This window comes from Mesitornis unicolor, unplaced genomic scaffold, assembly GCF_000695765.1.
Source record: "Mesitornis unicolor isolate BGI_N332 unplaced genomic scaffold, ASM69576v1 scaffold24057, whole genome shotgun sequence".
NCBI classification, from domain to species: domain Eukaryota; kingdom Metazoa; phylum Chordata; class Aves; order Mesitornithiformes; family Mesitornithidae; genus Mesitornis; species Mesitornis unicolor.
Window position 1 is genome coordinate 18,439 of NW_010198057.1, and position 25,265 is coordinate 43,703.

At 38.4% G+C, this 25,265-nt stretch overlaps 1 protein-coding gene across 1 annotated transcript in view; it reads right to left on the bottom strand.

Moving 5' to 3' along the window:
* Positions 1–25,265, bottom strand: part of RGS22 (regulator of G-protein signaling 22) — a gene marked incomplete at its 3' end in the record, with an annotated part of 54,764 nt that overhangs the window by 14,839 nt on the left and 14,660 nt on the right. The window contains exons 5-14 of the mRNA XM_010189009.1: positions 23,786–23,871; positions 21,820–21,985; positions 21,340–21,515; positions 18,121–18,382; positions 17,756–18,006; positions 17,040–17,201; positions 15,947–16,127; positions 10,591–10,716; positions 8,921–9,022; positions 2,863–3,057 (exon numbers count right to left, since the gene is read on the bottom strand). Coding sequence (XP_010187311.1) covers positions 2,863–3,057; positions 8,921–9,022; positions 10,591–10,716; positions 15,947–16,127; positions 17,040–17,201; positions 17,756–18,006; positions 18,121–18,382; positions 21,340–21,515; positions 21,820–21,985; positions 23,786–23,871 — 1,707 coding nt within the window. The remainder of the gene's footprint in view (positions 1–2,862; positions 3,058–8,920; positions 9,023–10,590; positions 10,717–15,946; positions 16,128–17,039; positions 17,202–17,755; positions 18,007–18,120; positions 18,383–21,339; positions 21,516–21,819; positions 21,986–23,785; positions 23,872–25,265) is intronic.

The following is a 25,265-nucleotide window of genomic DNA, read 5'->3' on the forward strand; positions in this document are numbered from 1 at the left end:
AAACAAAGAGGAAGAGTAGAGCCAGGAACTGAACAAAATATAAAGCAGACCTTGTCTTTGTGTTGGGAAGGAGTGTGCCTAAACATCAGCCTGCGCCTAGTGCAAAGAGACTCCAGTGCCTCCTAGAACAGGTCTTTTTACGTCTGTGTATTATAACTCTTCACAAACTCGGATATCGTGCACTCAAAAGGATTTAGTTCTGGTGTTTTGTGCTCTGATTAACATGTTTGTGGTACAAGAGCACTGAGAAGTCTGCACATAACCACACTTGGAAAGCAAAGCATCATCTAAACTGAAAGGGCAACAGATTATCCCTCAGTTAACTCAGAGAGGTATAACTTGACACACACATCAACTTAACTTAAAGCAAAAGTTTTTGTTTTCAATTCTTACTTTTATACCAAAATTGTGTATAATGCTACTTAAGTTGATGACTTGACTCAGTGAGGACTGGGAACTAGGCAACTAGTTTTGATAACACATGAAATATATACATTTACGAAAGACTAAAACTAATAGAAAGTAACTAAAATTTCAGATTAATGGAAGCTCAAACAATGACACGATGTTTTTCAGGTCATAAACAATTACAGCTGAAAGCTTAGAAAAAATAATTTATCTGAAATCTTAGAAAAGATACTGAAAAGCAAAAAGAATATTTTGCAGATGTGTTTGGCTTAGTATATTTCATTTTAATAGTTTTTAAATGTTCAGCTTTCAAAGTTTCTTAAGGAAATTAAATTATCATGGGATAAGAAGGAAGGCCCCCCTGTGAATTAATTAGAAGTTAGAAAACAAAAAAGAAATAAATAACTTTCATTATGGGGTGGGGTTCCTATTGGAGTCTCACAGGGATCTGCGCTGAGGTTATATTTTTAAACATTCAGAAATTGTCTGGAAAAGGAGGTGAGTGAGGAGACAACAAAGTTTGCAAAATGATTCCACAGAGCAAAAAATTAAACTGACTGTGAAGAGCGGCATGATTTCAGGACACTTAAGCATCTGCGTGATAAAAAGGCAGCTGAATTCAATGACAATAAACATTAAGTCATTCCACTGAACTTCAAATTAAGACTTTCCATTAGTTTTTATTACTTAGTGAAGAGATCTTGGAATCATTGCAGATGCCTATTGGCTTACATTTTGCGCACCCACTCGAAGTTCACCAGGAGTCAAAAGGCAATTAGAATCATAGGAACAATTAGGAAAGGAACGAAGAACAAAACAGAAAACATAATTCTGCCACTGGATAAGGCTTATTGCATCCAGATCTTGAGTACTGCTTGCATCTCATAAAAAAATATAAAATAACAGATACAGTTGGGGATGATAAGTGTAACTAAGGTATGGAATGCCTTCTGTAAGAGGAGAGGTCAGATAGTCTAGGATTCTTCAGTTTCAAAGAGTTTTAATTGAAGTGGGATAGCACAGAAACGTGTAAAAGCATAATAGCATTGAGAATATGTTAAGGTAACAATTGTTCACTGTTCCTCATGAGATACAAAACTAGGGGACTGGGTGAAATTATCAGAGATGGGTTTGCAATCAAACCAAGATAAGCTTTTTTTTCTTCTATTGCATGATTACAGCATGGAACACACTGCCACAGTGAGGCTGAAGATATAAAATTACTCAAGACACATTTACAAAAACCCATAGGGAAAAAAAAACTCTTCAAAGACTAATAAACACAAAACTGTGTCTAAGACCTCTGCTTCATGAACTTCCTCAGTTGCAAAGTGCTGATGCTGGCAATACTGCTGTATAGTTTTTTTCTGTTCTTATACTCTATTCTTAAATGTTTAATGCTGGCCACCATCTAATACACTTAGAAGATGATTCTCAACTTTAATTTTAGGTATCTGTTCTCCTAGTTATTCATACACGCATGCACGATATAGTAACAAAAATACACTGTACTACAAAACTTCCCTGAAAGAATTTCAAAATGTTTTGCAGGATGTAACTAACTTCCTGCCCCACCAACTCCCAATTCTCCATTGTAAGTTTTTCCTTCCATATCCAAGAGAGAGATGCTAAAGATGCCTAATTAGAAGGCATCTTCTACATCTTTAGAAGTTTGACCTACAGCTGGTAACTTGTAGGTAAGTTTACAAAGAGCAGAAAGCCACACCATCCACTGATGCCTCCACCATTTCTTATTTTTATTTGTCAAAAGCAGAGTCGGGATTGCAGCCATCTCCTGACCTGCAGGATCCTGCTCAATTCAAGCCTTCAGAAGCTTGCTGGGATTAGACCAGAGTACATTGCAGAACCACCTACTTCAGGAAGCCTGCAGGGCACAGTTAGCCCTTACAGAGCAGGGCAGCTATCTGTAGAGTGTCTGGTGCAGATACAGCTGGATCACCATATCACGTTTCCTCTTATGCCAAGCAGTAGATGCACTTTAATTCTAAGCACCGAGAAATACTTGATACAATTAATATGGACCTAGCATCACTGTACTGACACTCTGAAAACACATCTTATTTTGTCCTTATCATTAAAAACGTAGAAGATTTGTGGGCAATCCATCAGAAGAAAATTACTTTTGATCAATGGCAAGATTGCAGACACATGACACTTCCTGAGTACCAAGAGAAATTTTGCCATAGCAAGATGCATTCCTCCCTAAGACACAGAACAAGGGGTCTTTGAAGCCTGCACCTTCCTTTCGTTTGGGAAGTCTGCTCTCCAGAGGAAGTTCTGGCTACTCCACACATCAGCATAAAAAGGAGTCCATGAGCAAGATATAATATTTCTCCCTTCCTGACTATAAATGTAGCAGGGTTGCATATGAAGGTTCTTGTGATTTTCTTCCCCAGCATAGGAGTTTTTCATGGTATCAACCAGACCAGTTACCTTTCCATAAGGACATTTGTCTTCTTCCATCATCTTCATCCATGGTTCTAGCAGAACAGTGAGGATATATTCTTCTGCTGGGTCGAAAAGATCCTCAAAAGCTGGGTCAATTTTCTGATAAATCATGTTTTTCTTACTCTGATGAAGTCCAATGTCCATACTGGCAGAGGGGGCAATGTAAGTTGCATAAAGGAACTACAATAAAACAGAGGAGAACTGTTTCTTAGCCATCGTCCATTCCAATGGTCACAGTTCATTGAAGGGAAGAATTAATACATAGTTATTAATGCCCTGATGTATATTCTGAGCATGCATTTAATTACATCTGCCTTGTTTTTACGATATTACTGTTTTCTCCAAAATTCAGTTATTGCCATAAGGGACATCCCTGCCATTTTTACTCACAAAATAATGCTTAATGTAATTTTTGCTTGGAGATATTTTGCTGATTCTCAGTTAGATTCAGATAACCACAATCATTACAGCAACTGTACTGTTCATGAAGTCACATAGTTGTTTTGCAGAATATGTGCTGGATCAACTTGTGAAGGGGTATTACTTCTTCTGAATAGAAGATAATTCGTTAATTTAAGATTAAAATCAAAGAAAAATTATAAGATTTCACTCTGTGTGGAGATTCTCTTGCATAGTTCTTTGACAGTGGTGAGACTCCATCATAGTAGAGGACCTGTAACAGGAGATACCACTGCACAGCTGAGGTCTAAATCCTTACCAAAGCAAGCATTCCAACATGCTTTTCTGTAGAGCACAGAGTTTGCCGTTCAACATGTACAAAGAGGAGAAAGCTGAACCCAGAGAATTTTTTCTTGTCACTAGCAGCTCAATCTGGAAGCACAGAGTAATTTTTTTATTTATTTAAAAGGATTTTTTTTCCAAGTAGTCTCCTGAGTCAAATTCTTGGGTTTTTTTTGAAATGTTTCATAAATTGCTATGAAAAAGAACATTGAAAATATAGAGCAAAACACTTTCTTCCAGGAATATCTTGGAAGAAGGCATTGTAGAATATCTTTGTAATACATCATGATTCTGACTGCAGCTAGGAACTCAAGTGAAAAAAGATGCTGCTGTGATAAATTTAATACACTTGGAAATGTTTTCTCTTCTTCATTTTGTCAACATCTAACTAATTTTCAAACATATAATCAGGGGATTGGATTAGTAACATAAACCAGAATTTCTCTCTAGGATGGCACTGAGGAACCCATCTTCACTATTTATTATCACATGGTTTTAGCAGTGAAGACTGCAGGTTTCTGATAATTCTTATTTTCCTTATGTTGCTAAAATGTAGCAAATGTACAAAGTAGTAGAAAAGAAGAAAATAACACATGTACTCTGTGTTCAAGCAGTAATAAAACACTGTTGTGTTTAGATTTCAAGCAGAGTGGGAGAATGTTTGAATACATAAAATAATTATGTTTCTGTTTGTTTTAAATGAAATTCTGACGTATTAGACTCTTTCTTTCAAACAGGAACACTATCAGACTCCAATACATCTCCAGTATTTTGGACCTTAACAATTTGAAACAGGCCCTTTAGACTCCTGATACCACGTCTCTGAGGAATACAGGGCTACAATGTCTGACACCCATCCCCCAGTTAGAACTTGTGATTACTATCTTTACAGTTTATGCAGGATTCTACCCCCTTTCTACATAAATCTAATAACTGAAAACAAAGGTGGTTTGTCGCTATTGTGGCCCACAATATCAGTGCAATAAAGACCCCTGGGTGTAAGGGTAAGGTCAAAGAATGAGGACATGCACAGGAAGAGTCCTAGCTGAGAAATAAGACCACACTTATCCTAAATTACTGCCTACTCAGCAAATCCCAAAATAAATTTAAATTTAACAGAGGCAGCATTAATTAGATTCATAGTGATTTCAAAAATTGGAAGTTATTTTGAAGAACCGTAACACTAGTAAATTTTCAGTTATATCATGTTCTAGCCTAATCCAAAACTTTTAATATATAAAATAGCCAAATTAGAAGGGACCAGTCTGATGATATAAATATGTGGTATCTTTAAAAATAGACTTTTTAAAGAGGGGTTAACCAATTTATTCATCTTTAGGGCTTCATTGCGCCACCTGTTATGACTCATAAAACTGCACAAAAGGGATCTGTAAATTGGTGAAAAGGGTCCAGAAGAGGTCCTCAATAATTTAACACACATTTAACCCAGTTGCTTAAATGGCTGGTCATCTTTAGCATAGTTTTAAGAATAAAATCAAAACAAACACTTTACAACTTTCTTGGGTGGGACTATTCTTTCCTCCATGATTTTGTATTAAATGGGTTAACCTGAGTATATTTGCTATTTCTCTTTAGGGCTGACAAAAGCTATCAACCTACAGAGTCAGAATTTGCTCAGACTAAGGAAGCTTCGGCCAAAAACTACGGACATTCTCCTCACATAAACACTATCATGATATATTTCCATATTAGGGACTGCCTTTGCAGGCTGCTCTACCTGTAGAACTCCTCTCAGTCCTGTATAATTTCATGTGCAAAACTAGAGAATAGTAAAGACAGATTTTTCTTCTTCCAAAAACAAGAGGTTAGGGCTTGTAATACATGTGAAGCTGAAATTCAGTGGTTAAGCTAGCTATAGGAGTGCAATTGTCCAAACTCAAAGAACAAGACCCTCTGTTCTGTAATCTGGATGGCCTCTTCACTTCTGAAGGATGCAGATTTATGGTGTCTGAGAATTTTGCATGATGTCTTTTTTTTGCTTAAAATCTTGTAAGAATCCATTGCTATGGAATTTGACCCACCAAGTAAAAAGATGGCATCACAAAGTGACAAAGTGAATGCGTACACTTTCAGATAGGAGAGAAATGAGAAGGAGCTTTCAGTCCTGTGTCCCTCACTGAGGGTTCAGGCGTACCTGTAGATCTGCACTGATTGGAATGCAGGGACTGCTGGAAAACCAACTGCAAAGAGTTCTAGACATCCCAAAAAAAAAGCAATAGCACCTGTGTTCCCAGCCCTCAACACCAGGCAATGAAGTTAGGGAGATATAGGGGAAAATATATTGCATCCTTTAAAAAGGAATATTCACAGCCTTTTTTGACTCTCATGTCATGGAAGTCTTGTGGCTTTCTGAATCTCAGTGGAACAGTGAAACTGTTGTATTGGCCAATCTCCTAAAGGATCAGTGGGAAAAAATGACATTAAATGAACTTAAAGTTTATCAAAATCACACAAAAATCTTAAGCATGTGACATCAAGGGCACATCATACTTCATTTATTCAATGTTTTGTTTCTTTTGTAAAACACTAATAATTTTCCTACCTGCCATCTATACCTTTTCCTATAGATGTATCCATGATGGATTGAACCCAAAACCCTATCTGAAACTTTAGTCAGAGTTTGCATCTTGAAATTACTTATAATGGCACAAATCTGAAAATACAAAGTGTTTATGAAATTAAGATTAAGACTTTGGCCTCATTTATGACTTTCCATATCAGGGATTGCTCAGGCCTTGGACTTTATTGTGAATTCATCCCCAGATGAGAAGGTTTTGGTAAGCAGTCTGAGAATGACTAGGGTGAAACAAGAAACACGAACAAGATTTAAGTCCAAGTGCTTTGTATTGCTGCCCAAAGGCATGGATACTGCTCAAATCTAAACGAGGGTCTTGTGAAGCTGCCTGACAGAATCATATAATGGAAAAATACAGTGCACTGCCTGGTCTTAAATGGAAAGGCTAAACTGCCTTAATCCCCATCATCCCTTTCCTCTAACATAAATCTTGTTCCTGACCCTAAAAGTTCACAATAATGATAACTTCCTTTATCTACATTGATTCTGGTGTTAAAATATTGTATCTCCTATATTATTATTAATTAGTATTAAATTTTCTAACTCTAAATAACTGTTTTTTACCAAAAAAACCCAATATGTGTTTATTGCTTTTCTTTCCCAATTTATTTAACACTTCTGTGTGTATGTTTACAGTGAATAACCATATATGTTCCCAGATGATTAGCAGTATTCACCTTTTTTCTTACTTATACGATTTCATTCTCACTGTAGTTTCTTTCCATGGATGAATGAATATACACCTTGGAATTCATTTCCTTACTTTATCATAAAGCTGAGATAAAAATGCCTAACAAATGAAACAATGAGTAGCAGATACACAGCAATCCAGGTTTGCTCTTGTTTCTAACAGGAAGCAGGCAGAGTACATACAGAATACCCTAGGTGTCTCTTTCTGTAATAGATAGTAAAATATATATGACAACACGTTGCGTGAATCTGAACCACATTCTCTTAAGAGTATTTGGAATGACTATCTTATTGTGCCAAAGGTGAGCGCACAATTTGGGAAGGCATCTCTTCCATAAGCAGTCCCTGTAGATTGGATGCAGCTTGACTCTTTACCGTGTTCCAATGAAAACAAGAATAATTCTTGTGCAGCCTTAAAAGGCAAGCTTGAGAATGATACCAAATGTTGCAGCACATGTGTTGATTTGTTATGTTACATTTCAGCTCTTAGTTATGCTAATGGAACGGTTTCACATATTTCGTTTTGATGTATTTACTTTAATGGCTATGTGTATGTAGCTCTCTGCAATTGCATGGTAACACTGGTTGCACGATGTTCTGCTGTCACCACCAGGCCAGCACTGGAAATAAGATAGAAAAGTGAAAAAGACCTGAGCCTTCATTTTCAGCCAAGCAACTACTGCAGAAAGAATGTAAGCTGCTGTGAAATGAAACAAAATTGAAAACCATCATGGACCAGAACCTAAGATTTGGCCTGCAGCAAAACATACAGGAAAATGAAGACACAGTGTAGATATGGTTAACTTGCATGCGGGTTATGAGTGGGGTCCCTAGCAGGGTCAGGAGACAGTCAATCTCAGGGGTACAGTCAGTTGCTCTCACCCTCAGGCTATAAGTAGAAGCGGAGAAGAAAACAACTGAATAGGGTAGCAGTTCAAGTTAGCCAGTGTGTGACAGGAGAGAGGGAAGAATCTGTGCCTCAGGCTCTGCCTGGAGTTTCTGTACAAATAACACTGATTCAGCTGGACAAATAGGCAAAACTCTGTCATTTGCCCCAGTAAAACCTCCACGTACGAAAAGAAGACAAATTCAAGGAAGTCCAGATACTCGGTAACAAAAGTCATACAAAGCGATTATTCTCCACTGCTCTGTACAGATATTTGTCCAATGACACGTGAAGTAGCTTTGCTCTATTACACCATATATTGAAATATGCAGATAGGATATACTCCTACACAACGTTTACAGAGGAAAAACAGACCAAAGTTTCACAAAGTGATTTTAAAAGTTGCTTGGAGTCCTTTTAATGATATCACACTGCTGCAGCCTCATTTCCTGGCAGTGTCAGACTACTCTGCAGTTAGTGACAGCTATCAGCACCCATGTGGTGAAACAGTTCACTTTCGTTTTATTCCCCGACTTAAAGTGCATGCTCAATAGCAATGCTTATTTATAGGAAATATTAGTTCCACTTGACAGTAAATGAGAGTCTAAAAATCAAATGGTGCGGATGACAACTGCAAAAAGAGCATAATGATGCCCTGACAATCAGAAAAAGAAAAGCAAGACTGACAAACTGAAAGACTCATTTTCATGACTAAGGTCATTATCTGAGGTCTGGACTGTGAGACCTGCAATTGTAACCCACACAGAAGATGGAAGAAAAGGTACAGCACAGTTAGATGATTTAGAAAAAATATTATCTCTGATGTTAACACTGAGCAGACAGTTTCCAATTATGACACAGAGTAGTGAAGGCGAGATTTGGTAAACTGAGAACAACAGATAAAACTGGAAACAGACAGCAGAGCCTAGAAATCAAATTGTGCATGTTTAACATTTAAATCAAGAAATTCCATGGAAATCATCCAAAGAGCTTCTTTTATTGTCCACAACCCAGATTTACTTTGGTGTGAGATTTCAAGATTTGGAAACTTTTCTACTTGCTATCTTATTTTCAGTCTTCACACTGAACAAATGTATTTATGAAGGGAAAACACATTATTTACAACTTACTTGAGCTTGCTTGCATATTTTAAAAGGATGAAGAGTTTCTTGGTAGAAAAGCTGATGATAAGCCTGTAGGTCAAACCAAAAGTACACACAGTTCTTCCACAACTGGAGATGAAAAACATTGTAAGTTATTGCTACCCAAATATTACAGCTTTATAAAAGGTTGACTCTCTAATGCAAGTGATTATTCAGCTCTTTAGGGTCATCATAAATCAAGGGCAATTTAAGATGGATTTAATCTTCTTTGCACACTGGCAGAAGGACAACATATTTAATGGCATCGTCACTGTGATACTATATCTTTTATTGTATCCTTTATGCATAATTGGCCATTAAAATTGTTAGCACTGTAGTTAACAGTTCGAAGAGTAACCACATTTCAGCAACATAAAGGCAGCACTAAAGAACAAATGCAGATAAAGGACATGCAGAATTTTTGCCACCGTAAAATAGCATTTGCAGCAATAACCAAAACAATTAAATATTGTGTACTTGACATATGTTACTAGGACTATCGTTACGTTATTATTACATGCATTTCTGAGGCACAGAGTCTTGGCTTCATTTCAAAACTTCAAACATCAAAAGAAGTTCAGAAGGAGTCTAGATCTTTCCCCACGTCCTTCATTTTAATCATGTGTTTATGGGGTTTAGATCTTAAAAATACCCTAAACCCCCCAACACCGGACAATAAAGAAAGTGTTCAAAAAAGACAGGGTTAGGGAACTTTGGTCTGCAAACTGTAGCTTAGCAGACCTGGCATATGGGTGAAATAGGCATCATAGTTGTAGATAAAACCTTAAGGAAATAATTTTCAAAGGAGTCTGGCACCTGCAAAGGCTAGGGGACATGAGGGTGGGTGCCTATCTCCAATGAAAAAATAAGTTACCTTTATTTAGATTTCTATCTATACACATTTAATTATTTTAGTTGAAGATATCCAGCTTTGGAAACATTGGCTATTGCCTTCTGGTAGCCAAAAGCATTTCTAGCTACTGCTGCTGGATTCTGGTTTGTGCCAGCATTGAAACAGATGTCCATCTTGAGCACATTCAAATCTCCCCTAAAGACTCAATTTTTCTATAAAGCCACTGAACACTGATTCAGATTCATAACTTGTTCCAACCAATCCTCAATTTACACCCAGCAACGAATGATGGATCTGCTGACTGCAGAGAAGAAATAGTCTTATGTTTCTCAGAAATCCAAGAAGCTTCATGGAAGAAGAGGAACGTTTTTAAAACATTGGAGATTTTGGACATCGCTAACCCAACAAATAAGAAGGGGGCAGATTATCGTGAGTAATAGCATAGTGGATTTTCCATCTTTTTAAAAAATTATTTTGTGGGTTAGGACCTCATTTTTTCTGCCAAGTTAAAGGCTAGTTTTTAAAAATGATTAGTCTTTTTTTTTCTTTAATCCCTGATGGTACAATCAGATTTCCAATAGGTTTGAGACAGTTAGTATCTGACAGCTTGGTTAAGACCTGTCATTAGTTTGAATATACACATGAACAGTTTATTGTTGTTGAGAGATTGGAGTCTCACAAGTAATAATTCATCCAGTCATCAATCTTTCTTTCTCCATTGTTTTTTTCAGTCTGACTGCCCTCTGTAACTTGGCCTTCAGTCAATTGTGGACTGAATTATCACAGGGTAGAAAAATGCTCATACCTTATTCCTTGACTTCTCACAGAAGTGTGTGAAGTAGTAGCCTGCTCTGTTCTCCAAATAAAGAGACTGCAGCATGTTTTCCATTCTTGATCCCCCTAATACAACACTGCCAGCAGCACTTTTCCCCTGGACAAATAAAATATAGTTATACAGCAAGGAATAACAGGCTTTCTTTATTTTCAAATGTGAGTACATTGCAATGGAGGGCCATGCAGTGTGTTCAATTACTATCTTCATCCCAAGAAGCTAGACTCCATTTTCTACTACATATGCAATTGATCATAGCTCTCCATACCATTTTCCCCACTAAATATTCACATCCAGTGGAGTAAGTCTGATGACTGAAGGCATGCAGAGTAGCAGAATGACCACAGCATCCCTTAGATTATTCCTCAATACTTGAAACAGGAAAATAAACCTGGTCTTACAGAATCACACAGAATCACAGAACGTTAGGGATTGGAAGGGACCTCAAAAGATCATCTAGTCCAATCCCCCTGCCGGAGCAGGAACGCCTAGATGAGGTTGCACAGGAAGGCGTCCAGGCGGGTTTTGAATGTCTCCAGAGAAGGAGACTCCACAACCTCTCTGGGCAGCCTGTTCCAGTGCTCTGTCACCCTCACTGAGAAGAAGTTTCTTCTCAAATTTAAGTGGAACCTCCTGTGTTCCAGCTTGTGCCCATTACCTCTTGTCCTATCATTGTTTGTCACCGAGAAGAGCCTGGCTCCATCCTCGTGACACTCACCCTTTAAATATTTGTAAACATGAATGAGGTCTCCCCTCAGTCTCCTCTTCTGCAAACTAAAGAGACCCAGCTCCCTCAGCCGCTCCTCATAAGGGAGATGCTCCACTCCCTTGATCATCTTTGTAGCCCAATGTAGTCTTAATTCTGTCATTAACTCTTAAGCTCCAAATCCAGAGAATTCAAATGATATTAACCATAGCATTTAGCTGTCAAATGTTGTCTCAGCTCAAGGGTACTGTGTTTTGAACCAACTAAAGTTAGCAGATGGTTATTTGGTCAAGCCTCAGAACGATTAACTATCATGAAGCGAAAGATATCTCCTGGGGTTACACCACTGACATCAGCATTAAAATCATGAGCATTTGAAATCCATGTCCTTGGCTGTGGTTAGCTCCCAGACTGTCTGAGGAAGAATACATTCATTTTGACAATGCTTACAGAGAAACCAGAAGAGAGTACAAAATAGTAAATTAGCTTCTGATGATCACGAGAGAAACTTTGGCTGACTTGCTGTCTCTGATAGCAGAAATGGGAGCAGATGAGTGTGGTGGATGACAACCAGCTTCTTTCCAAACAATAACAGTGATGGAGAAGGGCAGGAGGAAGCCTGACTCCTGCAGCAGGGCAGGAAGATCCCACACCTCAGTATGAGGTTAAAATATGGATCTCTGCATTTCCCTTTGCATCATATTTGTGATGGCAAACTGTGGGGTCCTGACTATAGGTTCTAGTCTAGCCCTGTAAGTGTGATTGTATTTTCCTCCTTCAGTCAGAGGAAAATTCTGCATGATGAAGGTGTATATAAACTAATAGTTCATGGTGTGACCATTTCCTTAATGTAAGTTTCTAGCTGCAGATGTCCCCTAATTGCAAAGACTAGCCTATTCTTCTGTCAAAATTAACAAAAAAGTAAAATGATTGTAGTGAAGTAATAAACAAAGTATGATTTTGATGTGAAAAACTATCATCTGCTTAAGTGATCAGCAAAATCTATGCATATGTAAACAGGCCCAGATTTCATAATATGGGGGAGGGTGGTCGGTTGTGAGCCCATCTTGGAGGTATCGATACCTCTGTGAAACACCGGGCTGTTTCAAGACCATTCCACAAACGTGAAAAGTTTCAGATATATTTTCAATTGCTAAATCTTGACTTCTCACATGTTCAATTTGTCAGCATTTTGACAGTTACTGAGAAAAGTCTTTTCTGTGCAGCCTATCCCTCCTGAAGTTTGCTGGATTGAGGGCCTACTTAACAGGCAATAATTCAACGAAGAAAAGAATGAAATACACAAGCAATAAGGAGGAATTCTACAAGTGAAGCATTTTCCTCTTACAAATTTTACTATTTTAATGGCTTTCTAGGGCAGATTTAGTTTTCTCTGTAAGTCTGGTATACTTTCCTAGGCAACAATTCCAATGAAGCAGTTATCCAACAAGTTTTCCATAATAAACTACTGATCATATGGTCACCATGGAGAAGATCAACACTTTCTAGTGAAAATAAACCTCTGTATGTGCCATGATTTCCTATCAAATAGGTGACAGATCTCATACAGAACGTGCTGACATTCTAGCTATACTACTGCATACGGCATTGACATTCACATAATCAAACCAATTTCCCCCCATCATTGACTACTTCCCCTTTAATACTACAGAATAAAGTGTTTTAACTCATGCTTCAAGACAACCAACATTTTTGAGCATTACTTACTGGGAGCAGCTCAGCATAGGTGTACTTTCTATGACTCTGGTATTTTGAGTCTTCAGTGTCATCCAAAGCTAAGCAATGAATCATGTCTTTGCTCACTGACTTTGGCCTGGATCCACAAACAAAATTTTCAGTACCTATTTAAGAAAAAAACTAGGACTGCTTCTACAATAAACAGATAAGAAGGGGCATGAGACAGGTAGAATGACATGGTGAATAGTAGAGGAAAAAGTACATGGAGTTCAAGTTTATAATAAAAGTAAAAAATGTAGCCTGTGGAAATCACTGACACAGCATGTCTTTGAGGGCAAGTGCTTGAGGACAGGTTAAAAGAATAGCAATGTGTGTAAAGAATATCAAGAATTAAAGAGGAGGGTAAAACACTTGTATTTGGAGAAATAAACCCTTTTGTATTTTGGCACAAACAAATGAAAATCTAATCAGCCAGGGAGAATTTCTTCATGCACACAATCTGTATCATAGCTGTGCTTCACTAAGCAGATTATTATATTAAAGTATTCATGAAAACAGTAGGATCTAAAAGCCATTCATAAATATTTGAAGTATACTGGTGTGTAGAGAGGTGTATAAGGGACTTTCGTACTTACCAAATTCTACTGCTAGAAATGTCATCCCTTCGGGGGCTCTGACTTGATGGCAGGGTAGGTGATAATCTTAATGTTCTCTTCCAAGAGAAATCTAGTGTAGGTAGTTTTAATACAGTTGTTGGTGAGCTTGTTTTACTTTTCTGAAAGACATAACAAAAATAAGGCAATCATGAATATTTTTACACCGTTGTGTTTTCTTAACATGTTCTCATTAACTGCTCAAATACATTCAAGTGTTTGCAGGACCATTTTGCCTTGTCAATCACAATATGTAAAACTGCAAATTGCAAAAAGCTTCTCTGAATATCTTGCAAGATTTTTCAGCAAACCTTATCAAACACTATAGCTTAAAAATACATTTTAAACAGTAAAAATATGTTACATGCACTTTGTATAGAATTACAGAGGATGTCAGGTGAAGAGCCTGTAAACATGTTTTGTGAATCTTCACCAAGATTACCTTAACTCACTTACTATAAACCAGGACTGTAAGGCAATTACAACCACTCAGGCAGAGAGAGGAAAGGGTGCATTCTGCCACACCATCACTAAATTATTTTTAACAAAATCGTGCTATGTTTTTTTGGAGATGTCAGTTGCATTCAGAGTGTCCTCAGAAATTCACTCAGAGTTGCTGCTCTTTCTAAGCTTTTGCGAGCACGGTGGAGCTGGAAGGTTCAGAAGCCCAGATTTCTCACAGCAAAGAAAAAGCAGCACGAAATGGTCCATCAGCTGATTCTCTGAGGTTCATTGGTGCCAGGTCATAGTTTTCTTCAAGTACTGAACTCAACAGGGGCTGGAAAACCTGCGGAATTAGGATCCTGTCTGCCTGACCTACAGCTAGACCTTGTGAAGCCAGAATTGGTCTCTGTAAGAAGCAGCTGCTTCTGGCTCCCAATCCTGCTGTGGTCAGCAGGCATCTGGCTTCTGAACCCCACTTCTTCTTAACAGGAAAACTGTCCCACTGTTTTTAATCTGTTATTTCCATGAATTAGCTTTTTATGTAGTCTAAAGCTATCCAACTCAAAGTAACAGAGGTGTGTGTGTGAACAGATCTGTGGCATAGCCCATCCGGTTCTCAGTACTGGAACCATAATCTTGATTCACATTCTCCAAGTACCTTCTGTTCTGAGGCTTAACACTGTGTTGTTGAAAACCTGCAGCTTTCATTGCAGTCATCTCTCAAATTCAGGCTTTCAATGAAGACTGAGTCAAAACTGAACCAGCCACCTGAAAGCTACACACTGTGAAAAGGACAGATCTGTGTTGTGGGGCTCGTGGCCCTCAGCAGAAAGCAAAAATCATGTGCAGCTGATTAAAGGACTGTGGTGATAGAATATAAGTAGAAGTCTGCTCTTTTTACGAACATGAGGGGTAGATTCCCTCTACTCTGCCCTGGTGAGACCGCATCTGGAATATTGCATCCAGTTCTGGGCCCCTCAGTTCAAGAAGGACAGGGAACTGCTGGAGAGAGTCCAGCGTAGGGCTACAAAGATGATTAAGGGAGTGGAGCATCTCCCTTATGCGGTAAGGCTGAGGGAACTGGGTCTCTTTAGTCTGCAGAAGAGGAGACTGAGGGGAGACCTCATTCATGTTTATAAATATTTAAAGAGTGAGTGTCACGAGGATGGAGCCAGGCTCTTCTCGGTGACAAACAATGGTAAGACAAGGGGTAACGGACAAAAGTTGGAACACAGGAGGTTCCACTTAAATTTGAGAAGAAACTTCTTCTCAGTGAGGGTGACAGAGCACTGGCACAGGCTGCCCAGAGAGGTTGTGAAGGCTCCTTCCCTGGAGACATTCAAAACCCACCTGGACGCCTTCCTGTGTAACCTCATCTAGGTGTTCCTGCTCCGGCAGGGGGATTGGACTAGATGATCTTTTGAGGTCCCTTCCAATCCCTAACATTCTGTGATTCTGTGATTCAGGGTAAGTGCATTGAAACTGTAAGAATTACTCTGAATTAAGATAATGCTGGTTGAAGGGCAGAATCTGCACTGCTAGATCCTTAATCTTGTAGTTCTGAGAAATCGGAGTTAAAATATCTATCCAAAAGACATATGAAATAGCCAGGAGGTAACCGAGAAGATAGTCTGACTCAATTCACGGCAACCTGTAAATAGTAAAATTTCACTGTATTTTATACCTAACCATCTGCAACAGACAATCTTGCTAAATCTTGATTTCCTAAAAATCAAGTTCCATATTCTTGTCCCATTGAACTAAAGGAGCTTTATCATAATTTTTTGTGGGACAAGGCATTGTTTTACAATATTGTGATCCTACCTACCTGAGGAAGGGAAGGTGGTATCCGAGGTGTGCGAGACTTAGGTGTCAGTGGTAGCAATGATACCATCTGGGGAAAAGGATCAACGTCCACCCTTGGTCTCTCTTGACACGTGTGCCAGAGCTTCAGTTTTGCACTGACAATATCTATTGTTTCTGAATGAGTGACACAAAATCTGGGACCCCTAGGAAAAAAAAAAAAAGAAGCTAATAAATAGAATTTTCCCAAAATGTGAAATACTGGACTGTTTGGCTTTTTTTTCCTCATGACGATGTTTACTGTATCATGATATGGTGCTATAAACACATAGAATTAAAAACAAGTTAGTATTAAGGATATGTTTAGTCATTGCACTCTTCCAAATATAAAATCAAGCTACACGTAAATAAATTCAGTTTGGAAATTCTGCACCATTACATAGTTGCCTTTGTATTGGTCAGCAGTCGGATATGCCCCATCCATCCTACAGCAAAGGAAAGGAAAGGTTTGTAGGTCACAGAACATAGACCATAACTCTCATGAGGCTCCAAAGCAAAGTTCACAGTTGTAGGTATTTGTTTATGCCTGCAATTTGTTAATTCCCTTTGGAGAGGACAAAGACCTTCGAAAATTTAGCTTGTGTTTTGGAAACAGGCTAGAATTTGCATCCTCGTTTACGCTCTCAATATGTAAAAGGCATTTTGTGTGACAGACATTGAACTGTTAAGTCTCAGGGACAAATTCCACATAAATGTATACACAGAGCATCCTCAGAAACTTGAGAAGTGCAATATGGGGAGTAGGTGTCAACTTCTCTGCCTGGAGGAGTTTCTCTACCCTACACCCTAAAGTTTAGTTGAATGGTATCCAAGGAAGCGATAAACAAAGTAGCTCAGATGCTCTGGCAGTAAAATAACAAGGGCTCAGTAAGGCAGATCTACCTGGCTCCTCAGCAGACTGCAGTGTAGCTCAGAGACAACGTATGCTGGTATTTACAATGACATTGCCTCCCATGATTGCAGTGGGACAAGTGAGGTGAAATAAACCTAATAGGCTTATCAAAGAAAAGGGAAATTCGTTAAACAATAGAATCTTAATTCATATTAATTTTTCATACCAGTAAAGAAGTAGAGGTTTCACTACTTCAGGCTGAATCAATTTTAAATGCTTTATATTCCACTGGTCTCCATGCAGTAGATCAAGTCTGAGTAACACTTCCAAACTGAGGAAATAGTCTCCACTGCTCAGCAGATAGAGTTTTTTCATCTTACTGAGTTGCCTTGAGTAAACAAAAAGAGTCACATAAGCATGTATCAGATGCTATATAGAACCAAGTACAGTTCATCCTACTGTCATGCAACATGTTTTTAATTGCAAGTGGCAGAAGCCAAAACATTTTTTCTGCAAATTAGAGACAGGTTGTGTATAAGATAAAATGTATAGTGCCTTAGAATAGACAATCTGAACGCAGCAGAGCCTCTCACTAAAGCGGTTTGTCATACTGAATGTTCTACTTGTGAATTTAGGTATTTTATTCTTTTAAAAAAATTATTTCTGTTGCCATCTGTTTTCCACGTCTCTTTCTAACAAAACTGCAGTGCTACAGTGATTCTGACTTCCTGTAAGCTTTGTAAACAATACTCTGTAAAAAGAGTTTTAACAGCTTCAGCAGAGTCATTCCTGACTTATTGCGTCAGAATGCTTATGATTACTTTAATTGTGTCTGTTCTGTTCAAACACTACAATTTATTCTGAAATCTCAAAACCTGCATTGATCTAGCTGAGTTACAAGTATTAAAACAATGGGAATAACTGTTAAATAATGAGAAGTACCTTTGCTGTCTTGTAGTGTCCTTAAGAGCCTTTAGTCTTTCAATATCCATCCAGAGCCACCAATACCTCTCCCCAAGTGTTCCTTTAATGAACTCCTTGAATCTTTCAAACTCATGTCTGTTGCCAGTGTCGTAAGTCCTGTGACTGATACACCAGACAGCCCTACCGTCTGCCCCATCGCTTTCAGAGCTTGATCTTAAGCTTACTTCTTCAGTATCTTGTTCTCTTACGTCTGCCTTGGAGTCCAAGACAGTAAATGGAGAAGAACTTTGGGAAAAGAGTGATTCTGCAGTACCATGGGCAAATTCATTATTCGCTAACTTGTGTGTAGACACTTCAGGCTGTTTGTGGAAATCCACATCATCCTCAATGTCAGCAGCTTGCTGGGGGATCAGTTCTGAAAAGGGTTCCATCATTACAGCTTGACTATAATCTGGTGTGAATTCTTCTGGTGTTTGAAAAGTTGTGCTTTCCTGTCCTTTTTCTTCCTTTGCTGCACTGTCCCATTTCGGATCTAGATAAACTCTTAACTGAGTGTGCGAAGGAGGTTCAGTAATGGCCATAGAAGAACCCTTCTTAGTCAGTCTGGATCTCTCTCTAATGATGTCCACTTTTACTGGTGCTGTCCTTGGAGGCAAAAATAAACTCCATTGGAGGCATTCCTTATACTGGGAGCCTGCTTCTGCATTGAATCAGAAAAGATCATTGAACACCCTTTTGATTCAGAACTGTTTTCTTGCAAGTTGAAAAATGCAACATATTTATGTTGTCCTGTTGCAGAATGACCAGACCATGTCACGCTGCAGAGCAGGGAATAGCAGAGGTGCTTATGCTGATGCTATCTCGCTAGAAGCTCAGCCCATGACTCAGACACTCGTTCCGTGATGAATTCCAGCAGAGCAGCAGAGTACAGGAACAACTCTCTCTGGAGCCAATTGTCTTGTTTACTCAGCTGAGCATCCCACCTCCTCAGCATTTGTTAAACCACCTTGTTGTGCTGCAAGACCTGGTTTCTTCCTGAGCTTTTGGTCATAGTTTGATCAAAGTCATAGTATGTGTCACAGGATTGGTTTTGGTTTAGTCATGAGGTAGTAAGTGCAAATTCTTTGTCAGTTTGATAAAATCTTAACATACATAGAAGAATGACAAAACAAATTATTATGTCAAGGGCTCTGGAAACATTTAACAATCCTGCAGTCCAGTCTGCCACCCAGAAATAGCTTCTTTCCATTTAGAGATGTTTCATAACTAACAAGTTAGGAACAGTGATCAGCCCTGTATTTTCGGTCTGCACTTCTGTACTTAATTCCTTTTACCAATTGCTCATCATCCCCATGCTATTTAGCATGTTCTGCCATCCTGGTCTGCTGACAAAGAAACTCACTGCTTTAACTTCCTCAGTTATCTTTTCTACTTCTGCCAGACTTTTAGCAAATCAAGTGCTTCTGGAGCATGTTTGCAAAGATGACCTTGAGTATACATACTGCTTAGATAGGTTAATGCTATACAATTCAGTCCTGTGAAACTGAGCAGAATAACTACAAATATTGTGAGTATCAGCAGAATCTAAGTAAAAGTTTAAAAAGCAAACAAACAATACAAAAAACGAACAAAATAATAACTCAATTGTGGCTCTATAATATCTTCATATCAATCCAGTGCTTGAACTATAGAATAAACTGAATCTTCTCTATTTCCCTAAAGCTAACATGTAGGCTTTCATACTCTATTGTACCACTATGGCAAAACATTGTCAGTGAGGAGATTGCGACAAGCTGCAAGCACATGCACTACATCAGACAGTGGTAGAAAAAGGGCTAAATGTCTAAGATCCACTAAATTCATATTTGTAATGTTACCAGTCTGTGTAACCCTCTTCGGTGGCCTAATCAATAAATGGCAATGGCAGTCCAACATTCCTCCCATCTTCCTCCAAAAATAAGCCATGTTTAACCAGTGTTGGACACTGTCACAAGTAGACACTTGGATTAGAAACATGGCATAGAGATTCCCTGCTCTGCAGTTACATAATTTCATATGTAAGTACATATGGCACAATATGTCAACATTAGTATAAAAATCAGTGTGATTTAAAGTATTTTTTCTTATTTCTAAATTATTTCAACTGTTTTTACTTGACAAAGAAAAAATATAGCTTCTTAACACAGTTCTGTGAAACTGAAACATGAAGAATTATTTCAGAGGTCCTGAGGAAATTAGGGGGAGAAATACACTGCTCTTGAGTAACCAAAAGAGCTCAGGGTTTTGCTCAAGACATTAACTGATAACCCTGATCCAACTGAAGCAGTGAGCAATGAATTCAAACTGGATTGTCCAAGCAAGTACCTTCAGCTATTGAGCTCTTTCGTATTGCAGACTGGCTCTGAGAAACATAGCTAATGCCCTTTATTGCTTCCAGTGCCTGACCCCTACACTAGGTGAATGCTGTGCCTAAAATAAGTTCTCTGGCTGGAGGAATGCTGGATTTTCCATGAAATAAGCATAAAGAAGAGTAATAAGCACATGTAGAATGAAGGTCTATGTTATGAAATGAAGTTTTCAGTGAGAAGATGTACAATACTCATTTAGGCAAAATGCTGTTGACTGCAGGACAACTGCAGCAAAGGAAGAGGCAGAGAGGTCTATGGCCAGCCCATACAATGCCAGCTCTGCAATACAGAGCAATGTTATATGACAATGGCTCTGCAAGAATGGTGCACTTGTGACCTCTCTGCTCAAAGCACTGCAAAAATTAGTGGCAGTCATGAGCTGCAGCACAGTGAGACTTGGATAACTTAATTGATAATCCATGAATCTGCAATATATTTCTTGGGGTGATCCTCATGGATTTGGGGAAGAAGACCGACTTCTGGAGTTACTGTGTCTTCCAATTTTCCATTCAGCCATTGGACTCTGAGGTGCCAGCAGTACAAGTCTTGATGTGGAATGGCTGCTTTTTCCTCTGAGAATGGGGGAGAGAGAACTACTAACATATGAGCTGAGACTTCTCTGTCCGTCTTGCTACTGCTTACAGAGCAAAAGCAAGGCTATGCCATCAGGTAAGTCCATATGTGCATCTATATGTTCTCTCCCAGTACCTTTAAAACCTGCTGAAGAATTTCAGTTAAATTTGACAGATAGATAGGAGTGTTACAAATGATTATGTTCAATAAGATTCATAGAAAATTGGCACCCAAAAGGTCTTTAAGTGCCCAACATAAATACCCTAAGAAGATGGCTGCAACACAAATGATACATTATCAAATACCCAAAGAATCCAGACAAGAAAGTCTTTCAAAACATACTGAATGAATAAAAAAGGCCCTCAGCTGAAACTTGCAGACATCTATGAGACAGAAATATGTAAGAAAAGAGTCTCATGCTATCACAAAATTACTTGGCTACTGGTACAAATTTTAATTTAATGTTGTGGCTATGGAAAGAAACAAATCCCTGTCTGAAGCCTAAGATACCATGTGATACTCAGAAGGTAGTAAGTGGAGTCAGCAGCAATTCCTTAAAATTACTTTTCTTTCCACATAGTCAGACTTGTGCTATAAATACTATGGCTGAGCCTCTGTTACTTACCCAGAAGGCTATCTCTTTCACTTAATGAATCATCCCTTTCGTGCTGCCCAGGCAAACACTGAGTATCTTGAATTTGACTAGAAACTACAGGATGCATAGATGAAGCTGTAGTTTTCATGGATTCACTTCGTTTTGCTAATGTAAACCAATCCTTTGCCTGAGAAACCTTAGCCTAAGAAAAGAAACATCATAGAATAATTCAAATTTCCCTATTGCAGTGTTTCTGAGAGGAGAGGGCTTATTATCTATAGCAATTTTGTGCAGTCCATTTGTTTAGATTTCCATAACAATAGTTCCCAGTTATGTTTAAACTGTGTTATAACCCATCAACCTTCTTCTACAGTACAAAGAGCTTTGAAAAGAAGGGATATACAGACAATAAATTGTCCAATTGGGTTGTGACCTCAGTTACAATAATTTTGCCCAATGCATTCAATCTGGCTTGATGTTACACCCACTAAAGATGTTTATTTTACCTGGCCAAGAGATATGTAGAACCTCTTCATAGTCAACACATTATCATCCACCTCAGGAGTGGGAGGACTTGGGTCTTTCTTCTTTATCCAGGGATAATAGTCACTGTCTATAATGAAATTAGTGCCATTCTTGCTCCATTCTACCTGCGATATCAATTTAGCTAGCCTGAAATATTGAAACAAGAAAATAGTTAATTTCAGCTTTTAGTCAGAGAAACAGTTGATTTTTCCTTAGAATAGGCAATAAAAACCATGATCATAAATTGCTTCAAGGAATTTCATGATCTGCTTTATTATTTCACCCCTCACCTGCTGTCACATATGTAAAAGCCAGTACTACCATTCCATAGTCCACCAGCTTTACAGTTGGTGGCTTGCTTTGCATTATCAAGCTTTACTTGTAAAACTGATTTTTGTCAGGATGACCTTGCATGTATCTATGCAGTCTCAAGCCCTGCCAAGAAGCCCTTGAGCATTTTGATTGCTGAAATATAACTATTCTCCCAGGTTGCAGAAGCCCAGACTACCAGGCACTACATTTCCTGGTCCAAATACAAGAAATCTTCCAGCAGAAGTGCCACAGCAGTGATGATACTGTTTGAACTTGTGGCTGATAACAAGGCAGCTGGTGCTACCAGCTGGCTGTATTATGAGGACTTCATAGTACTGAACAGCACCCCAGTGCTACCTTCTGTTAGTGTGAACCTTGCAATGTTCAGAAAAAGGCAATCTTGGAGCCACGTGGCAATGATGAGGATGTGCTGGGCTCAAGAACTGTGGCAGAACGTACTCAGTTAAGTTGGAAAGCAGTACAAAACCAACCAAGGTGCATGTGAAGAGAAGCAGCAGCCTGTGTCTGAGCTTATGACAATGAGCTGAATGCCCAAGTTTTGTTTGCCCCCACTATTAGAGGACAAATAGGATTTCATTCTAGAGTTGGTTTGTCTTCATCTTTAGACATAGGTTTCCCTTTTAGCATCTCAACTTCTCACGATCCTGATTCAGGACAGCAACTTAAAACACCGATATCAATGGAAATTCGGTACATACTTAAAGTTAGTTTTATAATATTCTCTTAGGTAACTCTTCTTGATCAAGGAAATGTTTTGCTAGAGCATAACATCAAATTTTTGGTGTTTCACAATGCCCAGATACCTGTAAAGCAGGCAGCTACTAAAGGTAAAATTGAGCACTCTTTCATGATTTGTTTATTCTTTGCACAGTTTTCCCCATGAATTTAAGTGCAGCCTTCAGGATTTAAGTTTAAAACAGTCTGAAACATTCACGTAGAATTCTATTCACCAAAAGCTAGTCTGTCATTAAAATCAGCAAACATGAGTTTTGTGAACAGTACTGCCAGGCTGCCTCTCCTTTTAAGGCCTCTGAAACACACTGCAATTATCAGCGTCTAGGCACAACCGTCAGGGATGTTGAGGTAGATCCTTCCATAAAGCACACTAAACCTCCTGAACATCTGCTGAAAGGACATCTGGAAAAATATAGCAACTATACAACTGTAGATCATCCAACTATGCTACGGTAACCCACAGATATCCATGCAAAAGGAAGTCTGATAGCAGGCCCAAAGATACAAAACTAATAATTGAAATAAAAAGGACCGGTTGGTTTTTCCAGATAGGTTTCATAGGTTCATATCCTCCACTTACATGGCCACCATACTGATTAGAGAGAGATGCATTACTACCATGATATCTCAGTGGAACAGAGGTTTAGAAAACTGTAAACCCCACTCTTTCTCTAATTGTGTAATTCATGGCCAATGAAAATTACAGAATGACGAGTGAAAAAAAGTCACTGATTTTACTTATCCAAGTAATTCAAATGCTAAAATTAAACAGGACAAGAGGTGGGAGGAAACATGTTAACGGTACTGTCAAGATGAATTAGTCAGAAGAGAAACATGTACAAATTCAACACTGAGTGACAGCATAAAAGATTGCAATACCTGTATTCAAAGTAACAGTCACTTTCTAGAAATGCTGGAAGCCTTTCTTTCTTAATCCACTGAATTGCTTGTTCTTGATCAAGACACTGTTAAAAAAGAAATGTCAGAGATTTGCAGTATTCTTGACTCTCTTGTTTTGTTTGCCATGTAACTGATCCTCTCCATCACTTTCTACATTGTCTCAGGAAGACAAATACACAGCCATTATCATCTTTATTATCCAGTTGAGCTTTAATTGTGCTGGAACAATTGAGTTCATTTACTTTCCTACTAACTAATAAAGTCTAAATCTGATTTCATCTATAGGAGTACAACGTTTTTAACAAAACATGAGTGTTTTTTCTTCAGAAATAATGTGTGTATGAATCATGCTTTTACTGTACACTTCCAAATGCAAATTAGATGCTCATAATTTTCTGCAATAATTTTTCTAACTTTATCACATTTTATAAATAAATTCCTCAAGAATTTGAAGACTAAGGAATGCTTAAAGTAAATTATACTCCTATAATGGGAGAGCTGTGGATATTGAAACCAAGACCAAACAAATAAAAAGTCAATCAGTTATCACCTTTCCTGCTTTTATGTTGGAGCATTACACACAGTAACTCTTGTAGTGGAAACCTAAGTGGGTTATGAATCAGGCCCATAGCAGATTTCTGCTCAGTGCCTCATCAAAGCAGAAAGGGAGGTGCCTCCAAAGAGTGGTTTGGGAGGTGGAAGGAAGGTGTTGAGCAGCAAGCTAGACAGAGTCAGCTAACCAAAATTTATGCCTAGGGTCTTACACAGAGAGTAAGCTCTCTAACTACGGGTCACAGTGATCCATAGCTGTTTGCCTTACCAACGACACACAGCACACTTTAAAATATTTTTTTAAGAGCGTAAATTTTCCACTCTTAGTGGATGACCTGTTTTATTTATCTGAGGTCCATTTTTCCTTTTAGTGAAGGTGAGACTGATGATTTGGAGGAAGGCAGTAACTCCACTTGTCCATAAAAACAGGTGAAGTTTGGGCAAGGATGGATGCTGCTTGCTATATCAAATAATCAGTTCATGTAGATTACATTTTAAATTTTCTTTCCATGAGCTAATATTCCATTAGAGACAGGGGCTAATTCTGCCTCATATATATCTGTAGGGGATTAAAAAAATCTGAATTACTCAGAAAGTGGGTGGTTTCATTTAGTGAGAAGAAAATATTTCAAAATATGGAAAGCTTATGTTGGCAGTGGCTCATACAATGTAATTTGTGGAGATGGAGACTAATTACTCCCAACCACACAGTGTATGCCTCCTTTTGGTAAGTTACAAGCTTTTTTGAAATACAGAAGACTGTCTCTTTATTTTGGCATTTAATATTTATGTATTTACTGAATCCCAGCCCGGTTTTTTATCTGAGTGATTCATAACATGTTCCTGTCTGTACATGGCTGGTACACAAAAATATATATACTATCAGAAGAAAAGAACTTCTACTCTT